Raw genomic sequence first — 26,292 nt, forward strand, 5'->3', positions numbered from 1 at the left:
TATCTCATTTGCTAGGATTCTACAGAAAAAAAAAAAATCCAAATATACATACAGAAAACAATTCCATCAAGGACTTAAAAAATGAATTTAGTAAAACATTTATGTATAGGTTCATATATCTATCTATCTATCTATCTATATATATATATATATATATATATATATATATATATATATATATCAATATATCTATAAATAGATATATATATATAAAAAACAGTACAGTAAAAATTCCATACAGATTCAAACATCTATATGAAAATGTGAAAAACAGTGTTTTAGTGCAAAACCATTTTATAATATAAAAATACTGTGTTGTAATTTATTTCTGAAGAATAGAGGACTCGGGACCCGTGTGAGGTAAACAGGTTAGAGGTGTGTGTCGGCGATGGGGATTCGTCTCAGCTCAACTATTTGGGAGTTGGATATGCTCCCTCCGTCGTGGCTTCCAGGGATGGACTCATTATCGCTCACATTAAGGCCGGTGCCTAAAACAGACAGAAAAGGTCAGATTGCACTTCCATCTAAACACATGATTTGTTTTGGTGTAGTTATTCATTATGTGCAAGAATTTCTGCAGTACATGTGCATGTATTTTGTCTTTGAGTTCTTCATATATTACATATAACTTAATACTCAACAGTAGTGGACCACCTAATACAGAGTTGCATCAATTCAGTGTAACAAATCAACACAACTAATCGTTTGCAGTGCTGATTATTTGTCACATTTGTCATGTGCTCTATGTCATAGTCACTGTGTTATCAAACAGCGTACAGTATGGTATCAGCCGACTGACAGACTCTGATATGAGAGTAGAAAGAGGCAGTAAAACGCACTGTATACCCTTTGTCTCCTAATAACTCATCAGGAGACAAAGGGTATACAGGTATAAACGTCATACAGCAGACACATTTCCTGTGTTGTCAATAAAGCAAAGCAAACCAAAGCTAGGTGCTGTCAGCTTCCTTTTCCTTGGTTGAACACTCACTTACAGAATGAGGTGACGTATGACTCCTATGACAGAACCAGAGGGGCATCCAGACCTATGCTGCTTCGTGAACTCACGGCTCCTTCTTACACTGAGTGATAAGAAAAAGCTGCCCTTTCACAGTAAAACCAACGTGTTAATGATCAGCTCTCAGTCGTACTGTGTAGAGTACGTGTGCTGAAAGTATGAGTGTGCTTCTGTGTGTGTGTGTGTTAATGGTTCATTACCAAATGAAGTGTGAAGACCCTCATTACAGCGTTGCTTACTGACTGACCCCCGTCAGGTGATGCCCTATTGTATAATTATGTACTGCTGACTGACTGATTGAGTTTAAACTATGCTATACCCTCAGTGTGACACGTACTGGAAAAGAGAAGGTCAGAGATCAGCAGGGAAATTGGGAAATGAAAAAATGTCCTTGTGACTGGTAGAACAACAAGTTGAAAAATTTTAACTGCAAAAGACAGAATATTATCTCAAGATTATCAGACGATTGTTTTTATGAAACTTTTAAGTTAACATTGTATTTTCCACACAGAAAAGATCATATATGACCTGCGAAGAGCCATCCAATTTCACTTAACAAAATCTTGCAAACCTGCCTCTTTGCTACACTGAATAATTTAAACAATAACTTAATACTGCTGAGTTTGCTGATGAGGGGCTTGTTTGCTGGAGCCTATTTAAGGTTGAGCACCACACCGGCAGGGAGTGGTTGGTACATTACATTACAGTCATTTAGCAGATGCTTTTATCCAAAGTGACTTACAATTCAGGATCTATCTACACACTGTAGATGCAGCTACGGGAGCAATTTTGGGGTTAAGTGTCTTGCTCAAGGACACATTGACATGAGAGCAGGAGCTGGGGATTGAACCACTGACCCTCTGATTGAAAGGCGGCCCTGCTCTCCACTTAGCCACGGTCACCCCTGGTAGAAGAGACAAATCTCTTGCTGCAAAAACTGTTAGTTTACTCGACGAGGAGCAACACACACACACACACACACACACACACACACACACACACACACACACACACACACACACACCTCTTACAAGTTTTGTTTTTCTGGGATGCATGCTAGCAGGTATCAAGTGCTGCTGCATATAGGCCTATGCTGCACGTAGGTACCTGAACAGACTCTGTTAAGCTCCAGCAAAGATCCAGCAAAGAAGTTTGATGTCGGTTTCAAGATTTAAAGCCTTCTGTGTCCCAAACAGGTGAAACGTCTCTGCTAAGTCAAATCAAATTGTAGCTTTAATGGGCTCAAAGCCATCACAAGACTTGCATTGCTCAATAATGTTAATGATGATCGATTAATATATTTTCTCAAAAGTAATTTCTCGACTCCAGAATCCCAAGAGAATTATTCAGACATTTAATGTGACCTGACTCAGTCCCATTAGCTTTATAGTCTTTTCAGGTTGTTCAGTCTATCTTCACTACATATCTATTATCTCTCCAAGAGCGGCCACCGTACGTAGGACCAGACTCTGACTTTTTCCATGTGAGAGTAACGCTGACTGGGATATGCTCAAAGCTGACCTGTCTGACTCTTTTAAATGGTTAGCTGTCGATCAGCAGGAGCCCTCACTAGTGGGGAGTATCAGGGACTGACAATGACATGTAAGCCAATAAATAGCATTCAAACCCAAGGATGAGCACCACACCACAATTTCCATTATTGATATATTGATTTTTTACAGTATACAGTTATTTAGCTATCCTGCAAACGCTAGCTACCTAAAAAATCAAGTAAAATATACTTTATAGCCAAAGTTTGATGGTATAAATTGAATGTATGGGACACTGCTAGCAAACAGCTATGACTACAGTCTATTTCACCAAAATCACACAGAAATATACATGCATGCAAGATCATTCATCACATTATAATAGAACTTCTGCATGCCTCAAATGGTTCACAGTTTCTTCATTTTGCGATGTGACACTAAAACCAATTTCATGTCAGCAAATTACATCTTCACCGGCATCACTGTCAAAAAATATAAAAAAAGTTGATACTTTTGAACTGTTAAAGGCATAATATTTATACGTTGGCAAATAAGGCTCACATTTTGAGATGCTTGGACTATTGTTGGGACAGGGCCAAACAGCTAAATAAATAAGATGTAAATTCTAACTTTGAGGCTACAGCAGATTCTCGAAATAAATTCACGTAAGCGCCACTGCATCCCATCTTTCTTGTACTCATTTTAAAGCGTTTATTTTTCCGGTGTGGAGTCTGTCTCTTTCTGGTAATGTCTCACATTAACAGCAGAAGAGTGTCCCGGTGGACGGAGGCTGTTGCTGGCTGTTGTCCAGCTGGGCCTGATTCTCATTCAGACACTGTGAAGCAATTACTCTGTGATTTCAAAGAGTGGGGGGAGGACGTTCTGAGTGTGTCTGTTGCTGATATATCAGTGAGCAGTTTGTTTTGGGCCCTCAGCTCATTAAACATTAATGGCAACAGAGGAAGAATGGTTTCCATGGCAGCAGAGAGATTTAGGGTAAGCAGATGAATGACTAAGTAGGGCTGAACTTACTACAGTAGATATTATAGATACTGTATGTATGCACACTGTGGAATAATGAAATACTCAGACACACATAATGGCATTAAACCACCAAAGGCAAAAGTTTCATCATCTCTTTCTCTCTGTTATAATTCAGTCTAACTTTTATAAACTTATAATATATCTTTGTATTTGCCTAAAGCCACATGTGGCACGCCTGATTAAAAACTTTAAAAAGGGTGTTGTGTTTTTCCTTAAATGTTTAAAATAGTATTGTGGCAAACACACTGTATTGGATTGTGGTGACCATTTTGCACAGTACACAGTGCCTTTATTTTTACATTTCCTGGAAAAGTACTGGACAGAAGTGTTCACAGGATGTTTTTAAGCATTCAGTCAGAGTTTAACTAAAGCAACGTTGATTGACTCATTACGTAACAAATTATTCTTGTTAAATGGTCTTATTTATAAAAAAAACACTGAAGGAGAAGTTGTTAGAAAAGTGAACAAAAATGAACTAGGAACCTGTAAACTCTTTAACAATTTTGTGATAGCACTATTGATACCAAAGAGAAAATTCAATATCATATTGAATTCCAGCCATGTGTTTTTACTGCTGTGTAATCTGCTGGAAAGATCTTTGTTCGTGCTGTTGCCTAGCTTGGCCAGTCCCCAATAAACCTCAACAGGACCTATTGATGGAATGTAGGAGAAACTAATTAATAAACTAAAACCAATGTGCAATATAAATGAGATATAATATCAGAGTTTGTATGCGTCTTTGCAATGTTTAGGAGAAATAATAGATGGTCATAATAGTGTTATGATAAAGATGCTGAAAAAATAGTTAACAAGAAAGAGCCTGTTTGAGGAAGAATAACGATTTGTCAAACATTTGTGTTTTTGTGGGGTCCTCACCAGTTTTTAAGGCAAATATAAGGTCGTCAAACTCCTGCGACTCCTCATCTGCGATGACTAGATTGCTGTTGATGAAGCCTCCCTCGGTGGTGTACGTTCCCATCACAGGACTGGGTTTAAACACACTGCTGGGCTGACTGCTGGGCTGCAGGGACGCTCGTTCCCAGTCTGCTGACACCTGAAACACACAGATACACGTATAAATGTGTTTGTATTGTTATGTTTTTATGTTTAATCACACACTGTGCAATGTTTGGCATAATACATTTCTTTTAAACCCTACTTAATAAAACTTAAAAATACATGATTGTGATAAAAAAAGTTCCTCATATTTGTTTTAAACTATTTATGAGATGGGACCATTTTCCTTGATGGCCGCAAAGTAATATGAATAGTAAATCATTTATATAGCACTTTTCAAAATAATTTGACAAGAGATTTGCAACCAGTAAATTAAACATTTTATGTAGAGTAAATGTATGTACTTGTAGTTTTTAAGCTACATATCACAGTACAAACAATACTGTATTCAAGAGTTGTTGATAAAGATTAGTTCAACGCTCCATTAACTTCACATGAACGCAGGGCAAAATCAGGTCGACCATTTACATCATCAATACACACACACACACACACACACACACACACACACACACACACACATACGCATACACACACACACACACACACACACACACACACACACACACACACACACACACACACATACTTAATTCAGAGAATGGCTACGTCTGTCAGCCATGTAACCATGTCTGTGATGAGTTAGGGTCAGGCAGAGTGCATGTTGCCCCAGCACCCCGAAGGGTTAAGGCCAACGGACAGGGTCACAGTGGGTTCATGGGGTGAGAGCAAGGTCATTGGGTTTAGGGTTTCATACTGAATTAGCCTAAATTATGCTGCCAGCACAGTGAGCAGATGAAAGCATTTTATTTAGAGTCCAAAAGTAGTATTTTTTGTGGGGGATAAAGACTATATTCATGCATCCATAGAGCAACAGATGGAAGTGATGGGACAGAAAAAAGATGGCAGAGAGTGAAATAAAAAGAGGAAACTGACGATAGGGATTTTTCTTACAACAAAAGAATATCACATTATGTGTGCATCGCTGTCTTTTCCACAACAACCCACTAAACCACGTTTTCCACTCTGTTCATTTCTTATATATCCTCATCGCTCCGTGTACATGGATTAATGCGTGTGTTGTACAAGCTTTTGAAGCTTGCTGGGCTGTAACCGGTACACAGCGTCCCAGTGAGGTGAATTAGGTGCCACCAGGCACCTCAGATCAGTCATATCCACTTTAAATGGAGGCAGTGAGCGGATGACTCAATAAGCTATTCAACCCTAAAACCGTATGCTCCTATCCCTATTCTTATCTCGTTTCAATTTCCTTTTAACCAATCCACTCCACAAATTGTCACTCATCGAACACTCTTATCGCGGTCTCTATCTGCGGCCTTATTTTTCTCACTGGGCTGTAGCCAAATCTCAGAGGCAGGAGTGTGCTCTCATGAATAAAACAAGATTACTGGATTCCTATGTGTCGAGAGGGATCGAGACAGAGCGAGAGAGAAGGGGGAGTTCCCAGGAGTAATGAAGTTAAACCTGCTCCCTTTCTTCTCCTTCTTCTTCTTTCTCTCCCTCTTACCAGCTCAGACCTTATAGGGTATTCTCCAGGGACAAAGTTGCTTCGCACACAGACTCACCACTAAAACACTGCATGTGTGTGTATACAGTATTTTTTTTCGCGCTTGCATGCGATGTGCAGATCTGACAGAATGATTGCAGTTGATGTGGGATTATTAAGGTTGACCATTTACACACACATAATGTGAATCAGTCTGAAGCAGACAGGCCAAAAGAGTGAGTATGTATTCTCTGTGGAGTCACGCTCAGCTGATGTGAGAAATGTGTGAAGGAGGACCAGGAATGGGCAAATAGAGCCATGGGAATGAGGGCATGGGAAAAAGAGGGGAGAGAAGAAAACTGACAGGTGGAAAACAGTGAGGGAAGTTAAAGGAAGTTTCATATATTTTCATGAGCTGGGCCTAGATTCCATAGTTTTGCTATCATTTCTATAAGATATGAGATGTTTTTAACTCAATTATGCAGCACCATCTCTCCAATGGGGCTATAAACATTGAGTGCACAGATGAACATACTCTCAGTTTAACCAGATTATCTAAATGGTTGGAGGTCAACCTAAATTATTTAGTGGTGAAACCAAAAGTGAGTGCACCCAGAATGTAAGTTTTAACCCCTCATTGCGTAGAAAAACAGCATGTGCTCACAACTGTGGTCGGTATGGCAGGTTTAAGTTGAACCAGGAAGTGTATTTTGGAATAGTTTCTGAATACCAGACATTTGTAGCCAAAATGTTTACACAAACAGTGTAAATGTTGGGCAAATCAACAAGCAGAAGGTCAGAAAAACACATTTCCATATCTAGGATATAGTTAGTAGTAGAAAATGAAGTGCACTGTAACTAAAATAAAACTGCTAAGCATTAGGGTATAGAACATTGTGTTGATAAATGCTCTAAATCCATATAATCTAGTGTGTCAAGTGTGTGTTTATCTCTGGTGGCCTATTTAGATCTGTGTGTGTGTGTGTGTGTGTGTGTGTGTGTGTGTGTTTGTTTGTGTGTGTGTGTTATACCTCCTCCATGGCGCTGATGAGATTCTGAGTTGATTTGCTGATGTCGCCCCCCACAGTGGTGGGTCCCCCTCCCTGGTAGGTAGAGTCAGGACTGTCATGGCCGCTCATCTCCACTGTGTAACTGGCTTTAGACGGCCAACACAGCTGGTTGTGCATGACGAAGTACACAGCAAACACATACAAGCCCTGTGGAGAAAGAAGAAAATAATCAGCATTAGGAACCTTTTTCATGTCTCTGTTCCTCTGTCAGAGCTCCTCTGTATCATATAAGATCAATCTAAAGCCTGTTTCAGACAAGGAATCTGTAACATTGTTGGGATCATCTCTTCATTTGGACAAAGTCTCTGATGCTGGCAGATTTCATGGTTGTTTGTAATGTCAGGGATCCAATAACTAAATGCTTAAGATATGAATGTACATACTGTATGTTAAAATTGGAAAACATCAAAATAAATTGTGTTTTGTCAAGTCCTACTTCATTAGGATGCATTATTACTAAGCAATCATTAGCAGCAGCCTCTCCTCCAGCACGATTAATGGAGAATTACTCCATCATGGATCATGACATCATTGGCACCCTGGTATGTCTGCTTCCTCCACTTCTCCATCATTACCGAATCCTCTTGGTCAACAGCACCAGGCTGTGAATTACCCTAAAACACCAGCGTGTCAAATACCACAGGCTCTTCCTGTATTTCACAACACCCATCACTGGGCGATAACGGCAGACAGAGATGGAACGCACAAGAGGGCAGGGCACAAATGTGTGAATGTGTGTGCATACAGGTGCACACAAACACACAACCCAGCCTCACATATAGACCTTTACACATTTGAAAATACTGTTGGTTTAAAGTGACAACATATTGACACAGAAAAAGGATTACAAACAGCGCTGATGGTTACGATCAACATTACGAGGAAGACAACAGGAACCATATCTGGAAACTCTGTGTTTATGGGCGCACTGTAAAAAAAAGGAACATCCAGCTTGTAAGGCGGAAAAAAAGGGCTGGAAATAGATAAAACACATAAAAACACCTCAGAGGTCTTTAGCTGTGCATTTGCCAGGTGTTTCTTAAAAAGTCAGTTAACTGTCTGAGTCATAAACTTTCTGTGATAGTCATACACCCACAAAAAATGTATACATCTCCGTGCATTAATGTACCTTTGAGGACAAGTGTGAATGAGCTTCAAAATGAGAAATGTATGTCTATTAAGATATGGGACATTTCAGGATTAAGAGCTGGGTTTAGTGTTGTGCAGAGTTGTTTTACTGTCTATCAAGTTTAAGAAAGAAATGAACCTCCTTTGTGTGAAAACATAAAACAGTGAACAAAAGCAGCCAGGTGTGTTTTCATGTACGGGTGTGTATGTTGCAGCTAATGACCTGTATTTAACAAAGGAACAGGCTTTACTACCATAGGCCTGTTATGTAAGTCTTCTCTGATCACTGGAGAGGCCACGTCTTTAGAGATGAAAAGTACAGAACATAACGAGAGCAGGAAGGAAAAGAAAGGTGGTGGGTAAAGGGGGAAGCAAAGCTTGGATCAAGAGAAATCAAAGAGGGACCATGAGCAGAGCCATTTTGGGTCAAGCATGAGAATAAAGTTGGATGAAGTGTATATACACAACAGGGAAAGATGGAAAGAATAGCTAGAGAAGTGTGTCGTCTGTGATAGATGAAAGGGACACAAAGCGGTAATTGTCCTCAGAAAAAGTACAGGTAATTGAAAGGAAATAAAAGCCAACAAAGTCCTCTGATCTGACTCGTGTGAGAGTGATGATTTTGTTGTTGGAAACAGTGTCCTTCTTGTTTTAAACTGCATAATTGATGCAATATTCCCTTAAAGTATTTTGTGGAAAAAATGTTCTGAACTTATAGAAGCAACAGATCTATTTCCCCTACATCCTAATTCTCTGCAGGCTTCATGTGTGTGGACATGAGTGGGTCTGTGTCTCCTTCTCCATAATAACACACATCCTGTGTCCTATTTATAGGCGAGTACAAAGGTTGCATGAGTAAGCGTGGGTGGAATTGAATCTTAATGGAGCATGGTGCTGCTTCACTGTTGTGGATGTCTCTGTGACTGTGGCGACTCAACGAGGTAAGGTTCACCAGCAGAGGGGATGCCGCAGGAGGAGATAATGAGGGGTGGTGCTGCGGGGATAAGATCATTGTCATCAAATTTAGCCGGATGTGGCACAGATGTGGTCCAGATGTGGTCCAGATGTGGTCCAGAGTAACAGGGTGGAATAATGGAAAACGAGGAATGGAAGGAATAAGTCAAAGAAAAAAAAACTGTGGTCTATCCTTTGAACAGTCTAATGTTCCTAATTTTACTGCAAATGTGATCAGTTGCACAGATCGGTTCAAACAAATAACCCGCTGCAGACTAAAGGTTACTTTCTACGAACACAGCGCTCAATATGCAAAGCCTAATCTGTACTCTGCATCACAAACACAGCTGTGCACAGTTGTTACATCTGCAGCTGTTTAACGGTGTTCAGTAATCAGCTTGGGTAATGTACCACATCAATAACAACAACAAGGTAAACATGGAAAATTCTCCTAATGGAAAATTAACAGCATGAATGAAACAACAGCCGTTCCACTATACTTTGCAGAGACCTACAGTGTAAATGACTTCCGACCTCAAGGCAATGAACAAAATATAAAATGATAGCGTTACAGATCTGATTAGAATGGATCAAATATTGTGTTAAAATAAGCAGCCAGTGGAATAATAACTTGCCAGAATTAGGTTGTTATGCAGCACCTACCTGTACAATATGCCAGTACAAAGATTTTAAACATGAAATCTAATTTGAAGAGATCTAGTAAGGGTAAGTTTGTTAATATATTTGAAGTGTTCTTGCGCAACTTTTTAAAAAAAAAACATTGTTTAAATACTCCTTTAATCAGAACTTCCTGCAATGGCACCAGAAAACATTGCCACAGAAATGAACTATTTTAATATCTTTGATCTGTAATTAGTCTCATAATCTAATTGCTGTTCAAGGTGTATTGATGAGAAGTACATTTTTAGTCTCGTTATCAGGATCCCATTTGCTTTCATCAAACTTGTATTCATTCCTAATAGAAGTCCCACTATAACACAAAATGTCAGCCCTCTTGCTGCAACTCTTTTCCCCTTCTCAGGTAAATAAATTAAGCTTTTTCCATAAAATGTGCACGCACACAAAAATCTAATTGCAACCATGCTTGGTTCATGGCAACTGCATCTCCATCGACACAGAGTATCTTGGCAAAGCAGTGTTTTGTGAAAACTGGGTCAGACAAGTTTGTTTACTGCTAATCAATGTCCTTGGACACATTTTGGCTTTGGGGCTCTTCACCTGTCTGTTCCACTTTGATGAATCCTTCCTCATTCCTACAGCAGACCCAGACCAAATCCCAGAGGCTCCCGTTTTAGTCTGAGCTTTGAGGTTGCGATGTAAGAGCTAGGATTGAAAATCAATTGCCATAGTTCCTTCTTTTTTTTTAAAGGCTTGTTATTCTTTTAGTGAGTTTGAAAAGTTGGCTGCGATGGTCAACTTGTCCACAGAATTCGTCCCACCTGAAACCAAGGACAAACTGTGTGTAATAAGAGGCAATCTATTAGGCTGGCATGAAGTCCTTTTATGTTGAATTGCTCCTCTCTCAGTAGAAATGTAGCTGATTGCCGTAGAGGCAGCAGGAAGGAAGGGGTGTTTTATATGTGATCTTGTGTAAGTGCATGCATGCTTGTGTGTTATTTGTGTGAAGGCAGACATCTGAGGATTAGAGGCAGAAAACTGGGAGGCCTCGAGGGCCTAAAATCAAAACAAGAACACATTAAGGTCACTACAAGGGAACAAAGGACTTTCATCTGAAGTGTTCCTACAGGATTAAGGCAGGATTTTTACCTCAGTTGAAAGATAAATGAAGCTTGTGTCTAGAAAAAAAACAGACATCAATCTAAAAAAAATCAAATTTAGGAATGTAAGAAATGAATGTTCACTGAATCCCTTAGGAAAAAACGTGTGTCACAGAACTCACAAACTTGCTCATATAACCGATGACCACTGACTAGAGCACCATCACACTATTGGTCAGTGGAAGAAACTGACCACATGATGTCACAGAGTGAGGCAAACTCTATTGGAGCTCATAAACAAGTGCTAAATGCGACATCGACTGTTGGCATTGACATCACTTCTCTTCATTAGTCACTTTACCAACAGGAGAAGTTTACTTTGGTGCAACGCTGTTGTCTTTAGCATGTGGATGCCACATATCACCACCGGTTACCACAGACCTGTGATGGCACACTTTACAAGCAGATGGTGTCTCTCAGAAGATGACAGAAGAGACCACAACATTTACAGACTAGACATGAAAGAAAAGAGCATATTGTACCAAAGAGTGTGGGGTCGGGAGAGCTTCCTGGGAATCTTTGCAAAGAAGACATTATTTAGTTGTTTAAGACATTCCAACAGAACTACATTCCTGCACTTTTAAGACAAACATTATATTGGATTTACACCAGTGATGGTCACAATGTTGGAGCCATGCTAGCAAACCAGCATTAAACCATCAAGTGACACCGTATGACTATAAAAGTGTTCAGATGGTTCGTCAGCTCTTTCAGGCTTTTTTTCAGCGACAGTTTAGTGAAATTTTGTCACTCAACACCAGATCAGCCATGTGCAGCAAGAATAGTAAGAACACTAACAACATGTCATACTAATGATTATTGATCATATGAGCGACACTGAAATGGAACTAATTTTGAAAAAATTGTTACAATACAAAATAGGGTAAATATAATCCTAATAGTCATAATGCACACTGTGATCCAAACAGTGAGTCTATAAATTGCATTACAAATTTGGCCATGGATAAATCTATTCTCGAAAAGAGATTGCTATCAAATACTGAAACCAGAGGTATTAGCTGAGTCCAACCTATAATTATTGATAACTCTCTGTTGTATAACTGTTTGAAGTAGATTGCAGTATACAATCTGGGCGGTATTTGGTGATAGAGTTTTCTCTATGCTTTCTTTATCTCCTCTGATACATGGAGCACAGAGTCGGGATGAAGACAGGGAGCAGCGTATTAAGAGAGAGGCAAGCAGAGAGACAACAAAAAGACAAAAGCACAAATGGAAAGTGGAGACACAGAGAGAGATGGCAATGAGAGGCTTCAGAGAGATGTGACAGTGATAACCCTTCCTCTCTCTCCACTCCTAAGGCTCTTCTTCCTCTGCCTCGGCCAACACTTCAAAGCAGGGCTTCAAAGTGGGATGAAGTAGCCTTCATCACTCTCTCGCTCTCTAAGTCAACAATCCACACACACATACACACATGCAAGCACGCACACATGCACACACGCACGCACGCACTTACACGTACTAGCCTAAATCATCCATATTTTATTTGTGGTAACTTCCAGGAAGCTCTCTGATATTACAATCCATGAAATGCAAACAGATTGACAAACTACCTATATTATTATTGCGCCCCGATATATCCCTGCGTTTTCTCCTGGCTCAGTGTGCATAGTTTCAAAACAGCAACATTTTCTTGGAAGTAATAGGTAATAGGGAGAGTGTTTAAGAAGACGGAAATTAACAGCAAATCAGTACATTCATTTTTTTGGTACAGTGTATAGCCGAGAGGACAGGAAAGCAAGTGGGGAGATGCTGCTGTAGATTCAGTGTAGGAGTAAAATAACTGTGTAAATGAACAAATAAACAAGGACATGTTAGATAAGTACGAAAGCACATCAACAAACAAAAAGACAAACAAGTCAGTGAGCTCACCAGCAAGCAGTTAAAGATGACGTAGAGGATGAGCATCCACAGGTACCTGTAGCCCATATGGAGTCCTGCCCACAACCAGACCAGGGAGATGAGCAGGAACAGGTAGAGGACCAGCGGCACCTCTGGAGCAAAAAATAACAACAGCGGAGGTTAAATAAAATACATAACTGAATGTCATCCATTTTATGACTGTTAAATCTGGTTGATATGATTTTATCAGAATCAGAATCAGCTTTATTGGCCATGTATGTGTATACATACAAGGAATTTGACTCCGGTTTTTCCGTTGCTCTCAATGTACATACACAGAAAATGACAATTAAACAAAAAACAAGGACAAAAAAAATAGAACAAATGTAAGCATAAACTTTTAACTACTATGTACACACACATATATATATATATATATATATATATATATATATAAAAGAATATATACAAAAGTATATATATGAACATAAAAAACAAAAACAATGACAATGAAATGGGGATGCAGAGTGAAAGAATGCTTAAATAAATATGAAAAGATGGTCACAGGATACTTTACATGAAGTAGGCGGAATATGCATATTCCATATATATATATATATATATATATATATATATATATATATATATATATATACATAACATTTAGAATGTATTTTGCACACAGATTTGTTTCTGACACTGTACGACTGATTAAGTGTTCATCAGAGTGACGGCCAGTGGAAAGAAGCTGTTCTGGTGTCTGGTTGTTTTGGCTTACAGTGCTCTATAGCGCCTACCAGAGGGGAGGAGTTGGAACTGGTGGAGTCCAGGGTGTGATGGGTCTGCAGTGATGTTTCCGACCCGTTTACTGACTCTGGAGGTGTACAAGTCCTGGATGGAGGGCAAGCTGGCACCAATGATTTTCTCTGCAGACCTGGCAGTCCATTGTAGTGTGTTCCTGTCCTGGTTGGTGGCCGATCCAAACCAGGCAGTGATGAAAGTGCAGACAACAAACTGGATGACAGCGGAGTAGAACTGAATCAGCAGTTCGTGAGACAGGTTGAACTTCCTGAGCTGGCACAGGATGTTCAACCTCCACTGGGCCTTTTTTGTGATGGTGTTGATGTTGGAGGCCCACTTTAGGTCCTGGGAGATTGTGGATCCCAAAAACCTGAAGGTCTCCACAGCAGACACAGTGCTGTTGAGTATGGTGGGGGGGGGGGGGGGGGGGGGGGCAGTGTTGGGTGGCTCCTCCTGAAGTCCACTGTCATCTCCACAGTTTTGAGCTTGTTTAGCTCCAGGTTGTTCTGACCACACCAGAGGACCAGCTGTTCAACCTCCCGTATATGCAGACTCATCACCGTCCCTGATGAGGCCCATGACCGTTGTGTCATCTGCAAACTTTATCTTATTTATAGTACTCTAGATGAGTAAAAGCTAATAATAGCTACGGTATTCTTTGTAAGATTATACACACACACACACATGCATTTACTACTTTATACAGTTTAAAGGTTGGTAGGTAGTTTCTGGGTGATATACAGTATAGAGTAATCCTCATTTGTTGCAGTGCTTCTGCAGTAAAAAGACAGGATTGGTGTGTTAGAGCCAGGAGCGAGCCTTAGGAGCTCTTTAACAAACCACTCCTGACTGCCCCAATTCAGCATTGCTGAACACAGCCTTTTCTGCTCCAGAAGTCTTAATGATCACACGTGGTCCACATGTAGAGTAATGTGGACCCTGATTAAAGCCCAAACTAGTGCTTGCTATACATTGCTGGAGAGCAAAAACATCCTCCTCAGGGCTCGCGTGCACACAAGCACTCATGTATGCCAACAAGCCAGCACTCAGAGCCGCACTTCCATTTTACCCACTCAGTGCTTCATCTTCAGAGCATTTGCCAATAATGCTGTTAATGATCTACGAGCCAGTGTGCACAATCACTTTGCTTGTGAAAATGACACAGACAACTGACATATATAGCATGTAAAGCTACATTTATATACACTGTATATCTTAAGATGAACATGGACATGGACATAGAAATGAGAAATAGAAATCACTCTAATCAACTGACTAAAATAAACGGTATGTATTTGTGGCTGGTATTAATCTTCTAGAGGTGGAACAAGTTCTCAAGTTAGGAACATCATGGCTGCCGTGTTATTTAGTTAAAGCCACAACAGGCTTCGAAACAAACAGCCTGGTGGACAATTTTTATTTTTTTTATTTTTTCATAATTAGTTTTTATGTTTGAGAATGACATTAAAATGAATACTAGTAGCCTAGTAATATTCTTAACCTCTCTCAGTAATTTGGGGAGTGAGGCTACGATTGTGACTCATGTAGTCCGACTGAAAAAGTGACATCATAATCAACCACTATTCTGGAGATAGGTGTGCTCCTCTCCATACTTTAAAAGTCTGAGTTTGACCTCAGTAATAAGCACATACTTGAGTAAATACTGCCCTAAAACACTCACACACACTTGCCACAAAAGCATACAAACAGTTGACCCCATGCTAAAATGCTCACTCTTTCTCATGTATGTTGTTTACAGTGAACATCCACCACTCTGCACACAGCATGCAGAAAAACGCTGAATCACATTTGCTGTATTTGGACTGCAAAGATAAGAGGAGACCAGCGAGAGGTCTCTCTGCACATGCCTCTAAACTGAGCTCTTCTGTAGCAACTAGTAACCCACTTTCCATCAGTGGCGATATAGTTTTACAGTATGTTACGCTACACAAGTAGAGCTGAGTACTGCACCTCAGATTTGATCTATAAAGGTAAGGACAGATGGATTTATAATCCTTTTAGCCATTGCCCATTGCGCTATTCATGATTGATAGTGTGAGAGTCCAAGAGAACACGCTCAGTCTCATACTGAAGTGGAGACTGAACTAGGGTCACTTATGTATCCTTGCACCTCCTCTACATCAGGTCGTGATGTACCTCTTATCTTGAAAAATCATTCCCTCACCTATTGTTGGAATGGCTAATTAGAGGACAAACAAAATGAGCACTGCCATTCAGGAGCAGACTGAATCAACTGTCAAGAGTGAGTCATCCCAACAGAGAAAGAGGCCTGGTAAATAATAGAGCTCATTACTATATATCGTGTTTCATTCAGGAGAACATAATCAAGGACATGACTAAGACTAAAAACTGTGTTATTTTTAAATTAATGTGGTCCTTATAAAGATGAGCGTTTTACATACAATTAAAAAAGAGGCTCCACTTGATGAATTAACTTTATAACCTGCTTGTTCAGGTTTTGTGTTAGCATCAGAGTTGTTTTACAAATTAGGGGAAGAGATTTGTTTGCCAGATGAATGTCACAAATGTAATCATTGACTGTAAAACAAGTGGACATAATCTCGCGACCTCACCCATTGGTTTGCGGACTATTGTTTGGAAGCCTGGAGTTTGGCATTCTGTCCATTGCCATCTTGTTTTTTGCAACCAGAAGTGACATGGAGCTAAGGAGGAGCTAAGTATACCGAATGCTGAATAGGACATTTCTAAACGACAACACATTGACCTGACAATGCCATGCGACCTGTCAATCAGAAGGTAGCTACGCAAACTCTAAAGAATACTCTGCTTTATTCTCTATTTTACTCTAAATGGGACCTTAATTACTATATGGTGATCATGTTTGAGCGATTGAGACCAGAAACTCATGTTTACAATGTTTACTGAGGTCATTTTCTCATAGACGGAGGTTGCCGCTTGGGTATAATACACTAGTTATACACAGTCAGCAGAATATTCAAAACACACCCACATCATGAACACCACACCCAACATGGCTGTAATGTGTGGCGCAAATGAGGGATGACAAGTAAAAACACTGCTGACCTGGCTCTGATACGTACTAAGCTGATGAAACAGGATTGGAAACAGGGTCAAGGCATCATCTTCTACATCATCTGTATCCCAGACACACATAAAAAAAGAAAATGTACCACTTCAAAATTATACTGCTGAGTCACTCTGTAGTTTGTTGGCTAGTGTTATGTAGGACATACTGTACAGTTCACTTCACAAGTAGGATGGAAACACAGAGCACTGGCCCCAAGTTTACACAAAAAGCCCTCACTAAGGTGCCACTTCCACCATTCTGTCAGTTCCACTCTGCTCCAAGTTCTGCTCCTTATCTCACTGCAGCTTTCCTCTGGCTGAACTCTCTTGTACTTTCCTGGTTTCCTTCTTCTCATACTGTTGCTTTTCATGCCTCTCCCTTTCCCCTTGAGGCTTATTTCCTGTAAGTCTTTATTCATTTTGCCAATACTCTGGTCATTGTTTTCCGATGCTTCAGCATTATTATTTAACACCTAGTCTCTTTGTGTTTCACACTCACTCTGGACATTCAGTGTGATTTTGGTGTATGTTTGTTCAGAGATGATTAATCTGCTTCATAAACTCGTTCAACCGTTGCTTTTCAGCCTTTTTCTTAGTCTTCTCAAACTTTCTACTGTTTTTAGTCAGTGCAACATACACTTTTTTATATATCTCTCTCTTTCTTCTATTTTGCAGATCTGTCTATCTGCACCCTCCTTGGTTTCAGTTTTCCAACCATGTAAGCACATTTTAGTCTGTGGACAGGGCAGAGCTCCCACAGTAAGAACTGGTTCCTAGAGCCAAATGCTGACGTACTACGTGTCTTGATACCACTAAGAAGAAGCAGAAAGAAGCAGAGCAGGCACACATTTTCTGTTAATGCATGTGTGCATATACTTGTATGTGATGTGTGTGAACATGCATGAATGCATGAATATGTCTTTGCATAAACACATGAGAAAGTCTCAGGGTGATGCTAAATGATGTCATGGGCATCTTTCTGCCTGGCGGAGCTAAGAAGTAAACCTCCAACAGTGCAATTTATGCTCAAAACCATTTGTCATTTCTCTGGACATGAAGGAGCTACTTCTCTCCACAGGAGCACAGGCCCCAGTTTACATTTGACCAGAACTGGTTCCTGGTGTGAGAAGACAAACTGAGAGGAGAACGTCAGTTCAACAAAAACAGCCCGGGTAGAAACTTGATACAGTGCTGATATCACTGTCACAGAGAGGTCAGCAGCTGTAATAACAACAAGCTGTAATAATTGTATGTTGAGCACACACACACACCCCACACACAAGTATTATGTGTGTCAACTAAGTGTGAACATTTAGGCACAGTAAAAGCTTTGTTTTTATGTTGCTTAATTGCAGAGAATATTCTGGTAAGAGTAATGACAATACTAGTACTAAGGTTGCAAAGATATGTATTTTTTGTGTGCTTTCATTATAGCAGAAAAAGATGTACAAAGAATTCCCATGTAAATTCATCAATTTCCGAAGGAAAATAAGTCAAACAGTGGTGGAAGAAGTGCTCTGATCCTTTACTTAAGTAACGATACAACAAATTAAGAATACTCCATTACAAGTAAAATCCCTGCATTCAAAATCTTACTTAAGTAAAAGATGTATTAGCAACAAAATGTCTTTAAAGTATCACAATTATTGAAATAATTATGCAGTATAATAGATTATTAAATTATTAATACTGATGTATGAATGTATATGCAGCGGTGCGTTTAACTACAGTTAAAAATAGAACAATAATAGTTATTCATTCAACTATGGTCTGTTGATAATTGAAAGTCTGCTCATTTCTGTATCAAAAGAACATCATGTCTTGCACAAACACACCTTATGTGTTCAATGATGACAGTGATAAGGCCTTACTGATGTGCTTTGAATAGTACTTTTATAAGTTCATTTGAGTTTATTTATGTTATTTTCAGCTGGATGGGAAAGTCAAGGTGAAGCATATCATAAGATTTTTTGTGATTGGTCTATTGTCTGACTACCACACATTGCCGGACTGAAACTGATCACGGCTGTTGTAACAGTGCCTGTGGCTTTTAAACCTGTGAAACCTTTTAAATGGTAGAGAACAGATTTGTTTTGATCTGCTTTGGACTCTGGACACGTTGAGACAACGCCTACAATGATATTAGATACTGCAAAGGGCTGAACAGAGTTGAGCTCTGCCATAACACTACTATAACAACAAAAAAAGAAAACAGCGATTAAATGCAGTGCACACTGTTAATGTTGTTGCATGCTCATATACAGGTATGTATGTGCATGTTTGTGTAAGGTGGTATTGTGTCATTGTGCATCCAAATAAGACTAAAGGTGCAACCAGCACTGAACCATGCATGGACTTTGATAAAGAATGTTGCTGTCCAATATTGCAGCTGTTCTACACAAAATTGAACACACGTATTCACACCTCAACGGTTGTTCTGTCCTCTGTGCTTATGCCACACACACCCTGTCGGCACTTTAGACTGCTGCTTTGAATAGAATTAGCTGAGCCTACCTTTCCCGGCATTTGCTCTCTCGTTCTCTCTTTCTCTCTCAGTGTAAATAAGGAGTTTTAGAAGCTGCCTTGTTTGCCAAGTTGACTGCTTCCTCTGTTTTTCTCATTCAACACACAGTACAATACTATATTCCAAGTCTCCTTATCCCTAAACTCACCCAAAACCTATCCTGTCTACTTTTGATCTCTGTTGTCTGCACTGTCCATCATAGTACAGGACAGTACTACAGGCTACAGGCTGACCTTTAGCCTCAGCCTGGTTTTTAAATGAGAACGTGTTGCTCTCATTATTAATGCACCCCTACCTGCAGCTCAGCAAAGCACTGTTTTGGTTTCCCACACTCCTTCAGAGGCCACACACAGTGTGTAGGGCAAACCGCTTGCCAGCCAAAGGACTGGCACTAATTCAGGCTTTGCTTTGTCATTGGAGGGCCTTGACTGAGTAAAACAAGCTAAAGCCAGCTGATTCTCACTGATGGCCACTGATTATGGCCATGACACTGAGGCATTAAAGTGGTTTGGCTAGGATCTTCATGTGTGGTCGAAGTGACCGATTGCACTAAAAACATACTACTGATTCATACAGACCACAACTCTATGACGGGTATTCCTTTGCTAACAAGAATTACTTAAAGTACAAGTTTGGGCTTGTATCCACACATCTTTCTGCACTGCATTGAGTGCATATAAAGTGCATTAAAATACATGTCCATTTAAGTGCAATGGCTGAACAAAAGTGTGTCTGTCAGCATTATTTCATTCAGGGAAGCAGGTATTGTTTTGTTGCTGTATCATTAATCCCTTGGGTACACACACAGCAGACAGACAGAGCCTGTAAGCTGAGCAAAATAGGGGCTGAAAGTTTTAGCCAAAAATAGGGGTGGATGCATTCTAGTTCCAGAGGGCATCCTGGCAGCAGGTTACATGTTTTTGTGGTGCAGATCGAGAGATTGTGTGACTTAACACTTGTTCTTATGTTTTTATGTGCATAGAGATGTATTAACTCATATCTATCCTTATGCATAACTGGGTTCATTTATGTTTGTGAACACACATGCTGTATTGGGTACCTGTGCTGTTGGTTCGTCCTCTGTAAATGTCGTCGTAGGCCTTCCACTGCTGAGTGACCTGGTAGGCGTGGATGAACACCACCATGACTGCAACCAGACAGATGAGAGGCACCAGCACCGCTGTACACAGAGCTGCATAGATGTTTGGGATGAAGCACCTAGAGAGGGGACGGACACATTTGAAAGTGATTGTCTTTTCTTTTTTTTCAGTGTATGTAGAAATACACAGAATGTATGTGAATACAAGAGGAAATTTAAGGAGTGAAAGGGGTGGGGAGTAAAGTGTGCATTCAACGCAAAGTATGCTCTAAAATACGGAAACATATCACATGCCAATATTGCTCTTTATTTACTCAAGTTAAGACTGTGTTTCTTCAAGTTTCACAAACAGGTTGTGGCCGGTGAGGCCTCTGAGTCGGCCTAAGACTCACAGCATTCTTGCTCAACAGTAGCTTTTGCCTTCAACAGCAAAATACGTACGTTCTTAAATCTTCTGAGCAACTAGGTCAATCTGCAGCTACACAGGGATAATATCTTAAGTCAAAGACCCTTGCAAGTGTTTTTCTATTTAAAAATTGAAAGAACAGTTAAAACAAAAAACATGATACACATGTCTTGTGCTTAGAAAGGGAGAAGACTATGGAGTGGTTATGTAAGTTCATATGCTGATCCTGCCTAACAGGCAAAGGTCAAAAGGAAGCTTTTTTTTCTTTTCTTGTTTTTTAAATCAAGTTATCTTTTAATTTCTACAATTTGTCTATTGGTGTGAGCCAGCCTAATTTTTTTTCCTGGGAAATCTCAGGAGTCCTTTCCCAGCTTCTGTCCAATCAGGACAGAAGCAGGAAAAAAACTTAACTGAACATTTTTCTCTGGGAAAATCAACATCCTCATATAAACTGTTAACTGCCAAACAACTATCAAAACACTCATGTGACTTTGTCCTTTTCACAAAACAAGTTCAGCCCCTGATTTGGTGGGAGCATGAAATACAGATAGGACCTCACTGCAGGCCTGAGTAATCACAGATAATAATTGGAGCTATGCTAGCCATAACATAACATGAGGTATGCCAAATAAAGCATTGCATCACTATTTACCAGCAAGACAGCCAGACTATGAGAATTTAAACATACTGGAATATGGATATTTGTATGGCTGTGGCCTTGTGAGAGGATGAGATCCTACTGTAAGGAAAGTCTCACAAGAAAGTGAAATACAGGGATTTCTGTAGTGAAGGAAGAAAACATTTCATTAACTTTATAATTTGGGAGAGAATAAATAAAGTGAGTAATGCCTATTATGGGGGCTTTCATTGAAATACTGCTGGTATTGTCTTTTCCATATGGAAGTGTGGAGTGTAATGGGTCACTTAAGAACAGGGCCTTGTTTAAGGAACGCCTAATTTGAAGTTAAAAGTGTAAATCAACTCTACATTAGGGAGACATACATTCTGCCATGGTAGCCTCGACTCACATGATACGATAAAGTTGTAAATTTACATTTTCGCAGGTACGACTATAAAACAGCCTGCATGAAATAGATAGATGTCAGGTTTACATGTCCACCTCCATGGGAAATTACTTGAGCAACCTTATAACCTGGCTTTAAAGTAGTCAAACTAACCATGAATCAGTCTGTCCAGGTAGATTATCATATTAGACTCAAATAAGAACTAGTAGGATACAACTGTATATACATTGTTTTTTTCCACTCCAAATTATAGTTATGAGATTAACTGCAGTGGTAAAAGTCAAAGGGGTGATGCATCTGTTGTAAGATCTATAGTATCATTTCTGCTTATCAGCGATGCGTGGGTAATGCTAGACGTAAGTGGGAGAGGACTACATACTGTAAGTAAGTAACATGAAAATCAATAAATTCAAAGCTGAAGTGTTGCATCATAATAAGTATTGGCTTTGGAATAGGTAATCATTATGAAATTATTTTCTGTATCATGCCTTGACATACGCCAAGTACGTACTGTAAGTCCTAACTATATGGAAGACATGGTTGCATCAACGCAGTTGTGATAGAAGGGGTGACAACACAAATATAAAATCATGACAAAAACAAGGGTTCTGTTGACACAAATACATACAAATGGAATATGTATGGCACAACAATGCTTACTGACGCAAGGTCTGAGGTTGACAACTGTTTGTGCGCAGGCAGGGTGAAACTGAGACAACTTGAGTTTTGAGAAAACAAGACGGCATGAGGAGAGAGAGGGAATTCAAAGGCTGCCTCATTCCCTGTAAGAGGAAGGTACGCTTCCAGGGTAACTGAATACTCCTCTGTATCCTTGAATCTCTCATGTATACACTCACTGTCTCACACACACCCACTCTCAGGAAACACGCACACAGCACACACTCTATCCCAAGGATAACAGCCACACCTAAGACCTCTGGCTAACTTTAGATGTGATTTAAGGGTTCAATCTCCATTCACTCAATGTAAAAAGTTTACTTTGGCAATTACTACACACGCACACATACGCACACACATACACACACACACACACACACACACACACACACACAAACACACACACACACACACACTTAATGCACAGACACATCTGATCAGGAACCGTTGAGCAGTTTTTTAAAAAGGTGACCTCATCTGTTATGTTCTAGGATTTAGGTTTTCTATACATAGATGGCAACCAGTTATTTTTAGCTAAAGCACACAGACATACAGACACACACAAAACCAAACAGTATATGGGTTATTTAAGGTTCCTCCCTTCCTCCTTTCCACCCTGCAGTTTGAAAGTCTCGACCTCTAAGCTGAAGAATCAAGTGGAGACACATTCATTCATTTATTTGATTGGGCAAGCTACCTCCTCACATGATGTCACTGGCTCAGGTGTTTTCTGTTTGTTCTGCTCTAACCCGAAGTGGAATTTACCTAAGCTTAAAAAAGAAAGTGAAGTCACTGCGACTGACTCAGACCGGTTTAAAAAACAGGCCGACGAGTCCTCTCATGAAAACAGATTACGTTAGTGTTGGTGGTTAATTCCACCTCCTCAGTTCTAAAGACCACTTGTGGGTGTAGTTGTTGTACGCAAGTGTTTTGCAATGTCCACTCACACATCTCCTTGAACCAGCCCGTATACAGTGTGTATGGTCCATCCAAAGCCGCCGAGCAAGACGATGACCAGGACAATAATGACCAGAGCAGGAAGTCCCCAGCCCAACAGGAAGTAGAGCAGGTATCGACGTTCTGTGTGCTCGTCATTCATCACCAGTACTTGCCAGAAGTTCACTGCCTGGGTACAGAGTATGAGAAAACAACTAATAAACACGAAAGCAGGGACATGTCAACAGAAGCAGCACCTTCATGAACTATAATAACAATAATAATCAATAATGTTGTGAGGAAAGACAACGTTTTTGGAGTTTGGAAGATTCTTTTCATCTTTCTTTGAGAACATTTGGTCTTCATAGTGAGTGAAACACACACATACAACCACACTTTTATCACACCCACAATAGCTTTGTTTGCTTTGTTATCTAGCAGGCTTTGATAGTCTCATCCATCCGATACAATGAGCCCAGCACTGTTACGTACATAACAGCTTTTCTGAACACCTGTTGGTTGCAACACAATGTCTTATCCCTTTGTGAAGACCTCGGCAGGCAGTAACATTTTAAATTGCAATTTTAGCACTGGTGAAGAGCAAAAGGCAAAGTTTACTCTTGAATTTTAAAGTTAAGCTCAAGGGAAAAATGAAGTAACTCTCCATTTTCCAGTCTATCTTGATGGCTGGGGTTACAAATTGATAACCTTTACTCTACTCAGCCTTATTTAGACCAAACTTTTTACAGCTGTGGTGGATTTTTTTCCACCACACAGCCTATAGGATTTGACTTTAATTAAAAAAGCAGAAAATTAATAATATAAGAATTGTCAAGAATGCAATTCCTTCTTTTGTTAAGAGCAATACTTATTTATAGAACAGCTATAATGAATAACAGCTGATGATGTTTGTGTCCTTCTGTCAATGAACTCTTTTTGCACAGCGGGCAAAGGAAAGGAGGTTAGGGGACACTGACCTCTCCCTCTGATAACCTCTTGCTCCCCATAACCATGGAAATAACCATATTGCATAACCACTGACAACAAACATTGCTGCACATACACACAACACAAGAATGTGCACACTCACACACAGACACACATATGCAGCACAGAGAACTACACACAAGTTGTCTAACAGCTTGACTGCACTGCACTGAGACAATAGTGTGATGTTTGCTTGCTGTTTAGGTGGCATGATGATTGGTTATGCTTTTGTCTTACTGCCTTGTAAGCGTATAAGAATTGGTTCAACCAAATTACAATATAAATTTCCTTTTATCTAGTGGTACCTAGCCATGCAACTTTGCTTTTGGTTTTAACAGCAATGTGTCCTTCCAAATACAATGTCCTGGTTAGTCAGAGTAATCCACTGAATTTGAAGTTTCACTGGAACTACTTCCTATTGATGAAATACTGATGGCCATTAGAGGCCACTTATAAATCCATTATCACAATCAAATTCATTTGTCTTCTCACAGAACACTGGCAGGTATCGCCTGACTACAAATCAGTGAAAGTGGCCCCCATCTGGCTAACTAGTACAGTAAAACAGGGTAGAAATACACTGTAGGCCAGTACTAATGCTTTAGCAGGTATGTCCAGGCTGAACAAGCTGTAAAGTATTGTTATGTAATATGATGCAGTTTCTCAGAAAGCTGAGGTTGCCTCTGCGAGCCTCTGCAGTCATGAAAAAGCTGGTCTGGATCGTGATTCAGTTATTGGCGGTTGTCTGGCATTATGCCAAAGCTTATTCCTCTGACCAACTATTGGGCATGCACATCCTCACATACACACACACTGCAGTTATTGATTTGAAGTCTTCTTCATGGTCTGAGATGGGTTGCTGGCGCCCATTCATATCAGCTACTTAGCTGAAAGTTCTACCTGATAGGAGGGGAAAATGAGCTGTGAGACATCAGTGGGGTCGATACTGAGATGTTGGTGAGGACCGAAAGGTTTTAAAGTTACACATCAATCAGAGTGGCCGTAATATTTTCATTGTCAGCTGCTATAGTTGCTGACAATAAAGAAATGTCCAGGGTCGTTTTTGGTAGGGATGTTAAAGAACAAGGGCAATTTAAGAAAAAGTATGAGGGAGTGAGTGTTTGAATAAAGAACTGAAAATCCTAAGTGAACTCCTTCTGGGGTGAAACATAGTTCATGTTTTCTCCGCTAGATCATATCAACTCTACCACCATACTAACTACTACCATGTGTGTCCAAACCCGTTTTTTTTTTAACGTTAATACCCATTTCATCTCACTGCCAATTCTCGTCATCCAAATTCTAACACTTCTTAGGCCACATGAAAGCTTTGGTCTCAGCCTTCATCCCTTAAGATATCTCACAGGTCAGCTGGTAAACATTCTGATGTGAATAAATGCTAATCTTATAATACTTCACCAAATATAAAGTATGTGCCAGGAGAGATTATATCCACTACATAAACACCGATTATGTTCACTTACAGTACGAACGTCACACGTTCTCAAAGATTGAGAAGCAATGGAAACAATGCAAAAGTTAGTTACATAAGAGGGGAACAATGGGAAGAGAATGTTCCATAAACCATAAGGCAGATTTCTTATGGTTTATGGAACATTTATCAAATCTGTTAACAAGCCTATATTTTTTTTAAGTTTTAAATCCTAAACAAATCCACAAAGAGATATTTTAATTAAGTCAATGATTTTGTTTGGAAAGGGAGGATCAGTTGAGGAAAAGGATCCATCCCCAGGCCAGTGTTCCTCTCTATAGGGGCGAATGAAGTACTCCGGCCCGTGTTCACCACAATCCAGTGTTCTATCAGTAGGTCACAAGTAATCTATATTCCCTCTTAAGGATTAAAATTGGCTTAGGCAAGG

General features: G+C 39.8%; 1 protein-coding gene across 1 annotated transcript in view; it reads right to left on the reverse strand.

Moving 5' to 3' along the window:
- Window positions 1–230: 230 nt before the first annotated feature.
- Window positions 231–26,292, reverse strand: part of adgrv1 (adhesion G protein-coupled receptor V1) — a 106,689-nt gene continuing 80,627 nt past the window's right edge. The window contains exons 90-95 of the mRNA XM_068703403.1: window positions 23,437–23,615; window positions 20,342–20,499; window positions 12,918–13,039; window positions 7,108–7,293; window positions 4,429–4,606; window positions 231–488 (exon numbers count right to left, since the gene is read on the reverse strand). Of these exons, the coding sequence (XP_068559504.1) occupies window positions 370–488; window positions 4,429–4,606; window positions 7,108–7,293; window positions 12,918–13,039; window positions 20,342–20,499; window positions 23,437–23,615 (942 nt within the window). The 3' untranslated portion in view covers window positions 231–369. The remainder of the gene's footprint in view (window positions 489–4,428; window positions 4,607–7,107; window positions 7,294–12,917; window positions 13,040–20,341; window positions 20,500–23,436; window positions 23,616–26,292) is intronic.

Source organism: Cebidichthys violaceus, unplaced genomic scaffold, assembly GCF_023349555.1.
Source record: "Cebidichthys violaceus isolate CVI_PGR_0920_01 unplaced genomic scaffold, fCebVio1.0.p SCAF_9, whole genome shotgun sequence".
NCBI lineage: Eukaryota > Metazoa > Chordata > Actinopteri > Perciformes > Stichaeidae > Cebidichthys > Cebidichthys violaceus.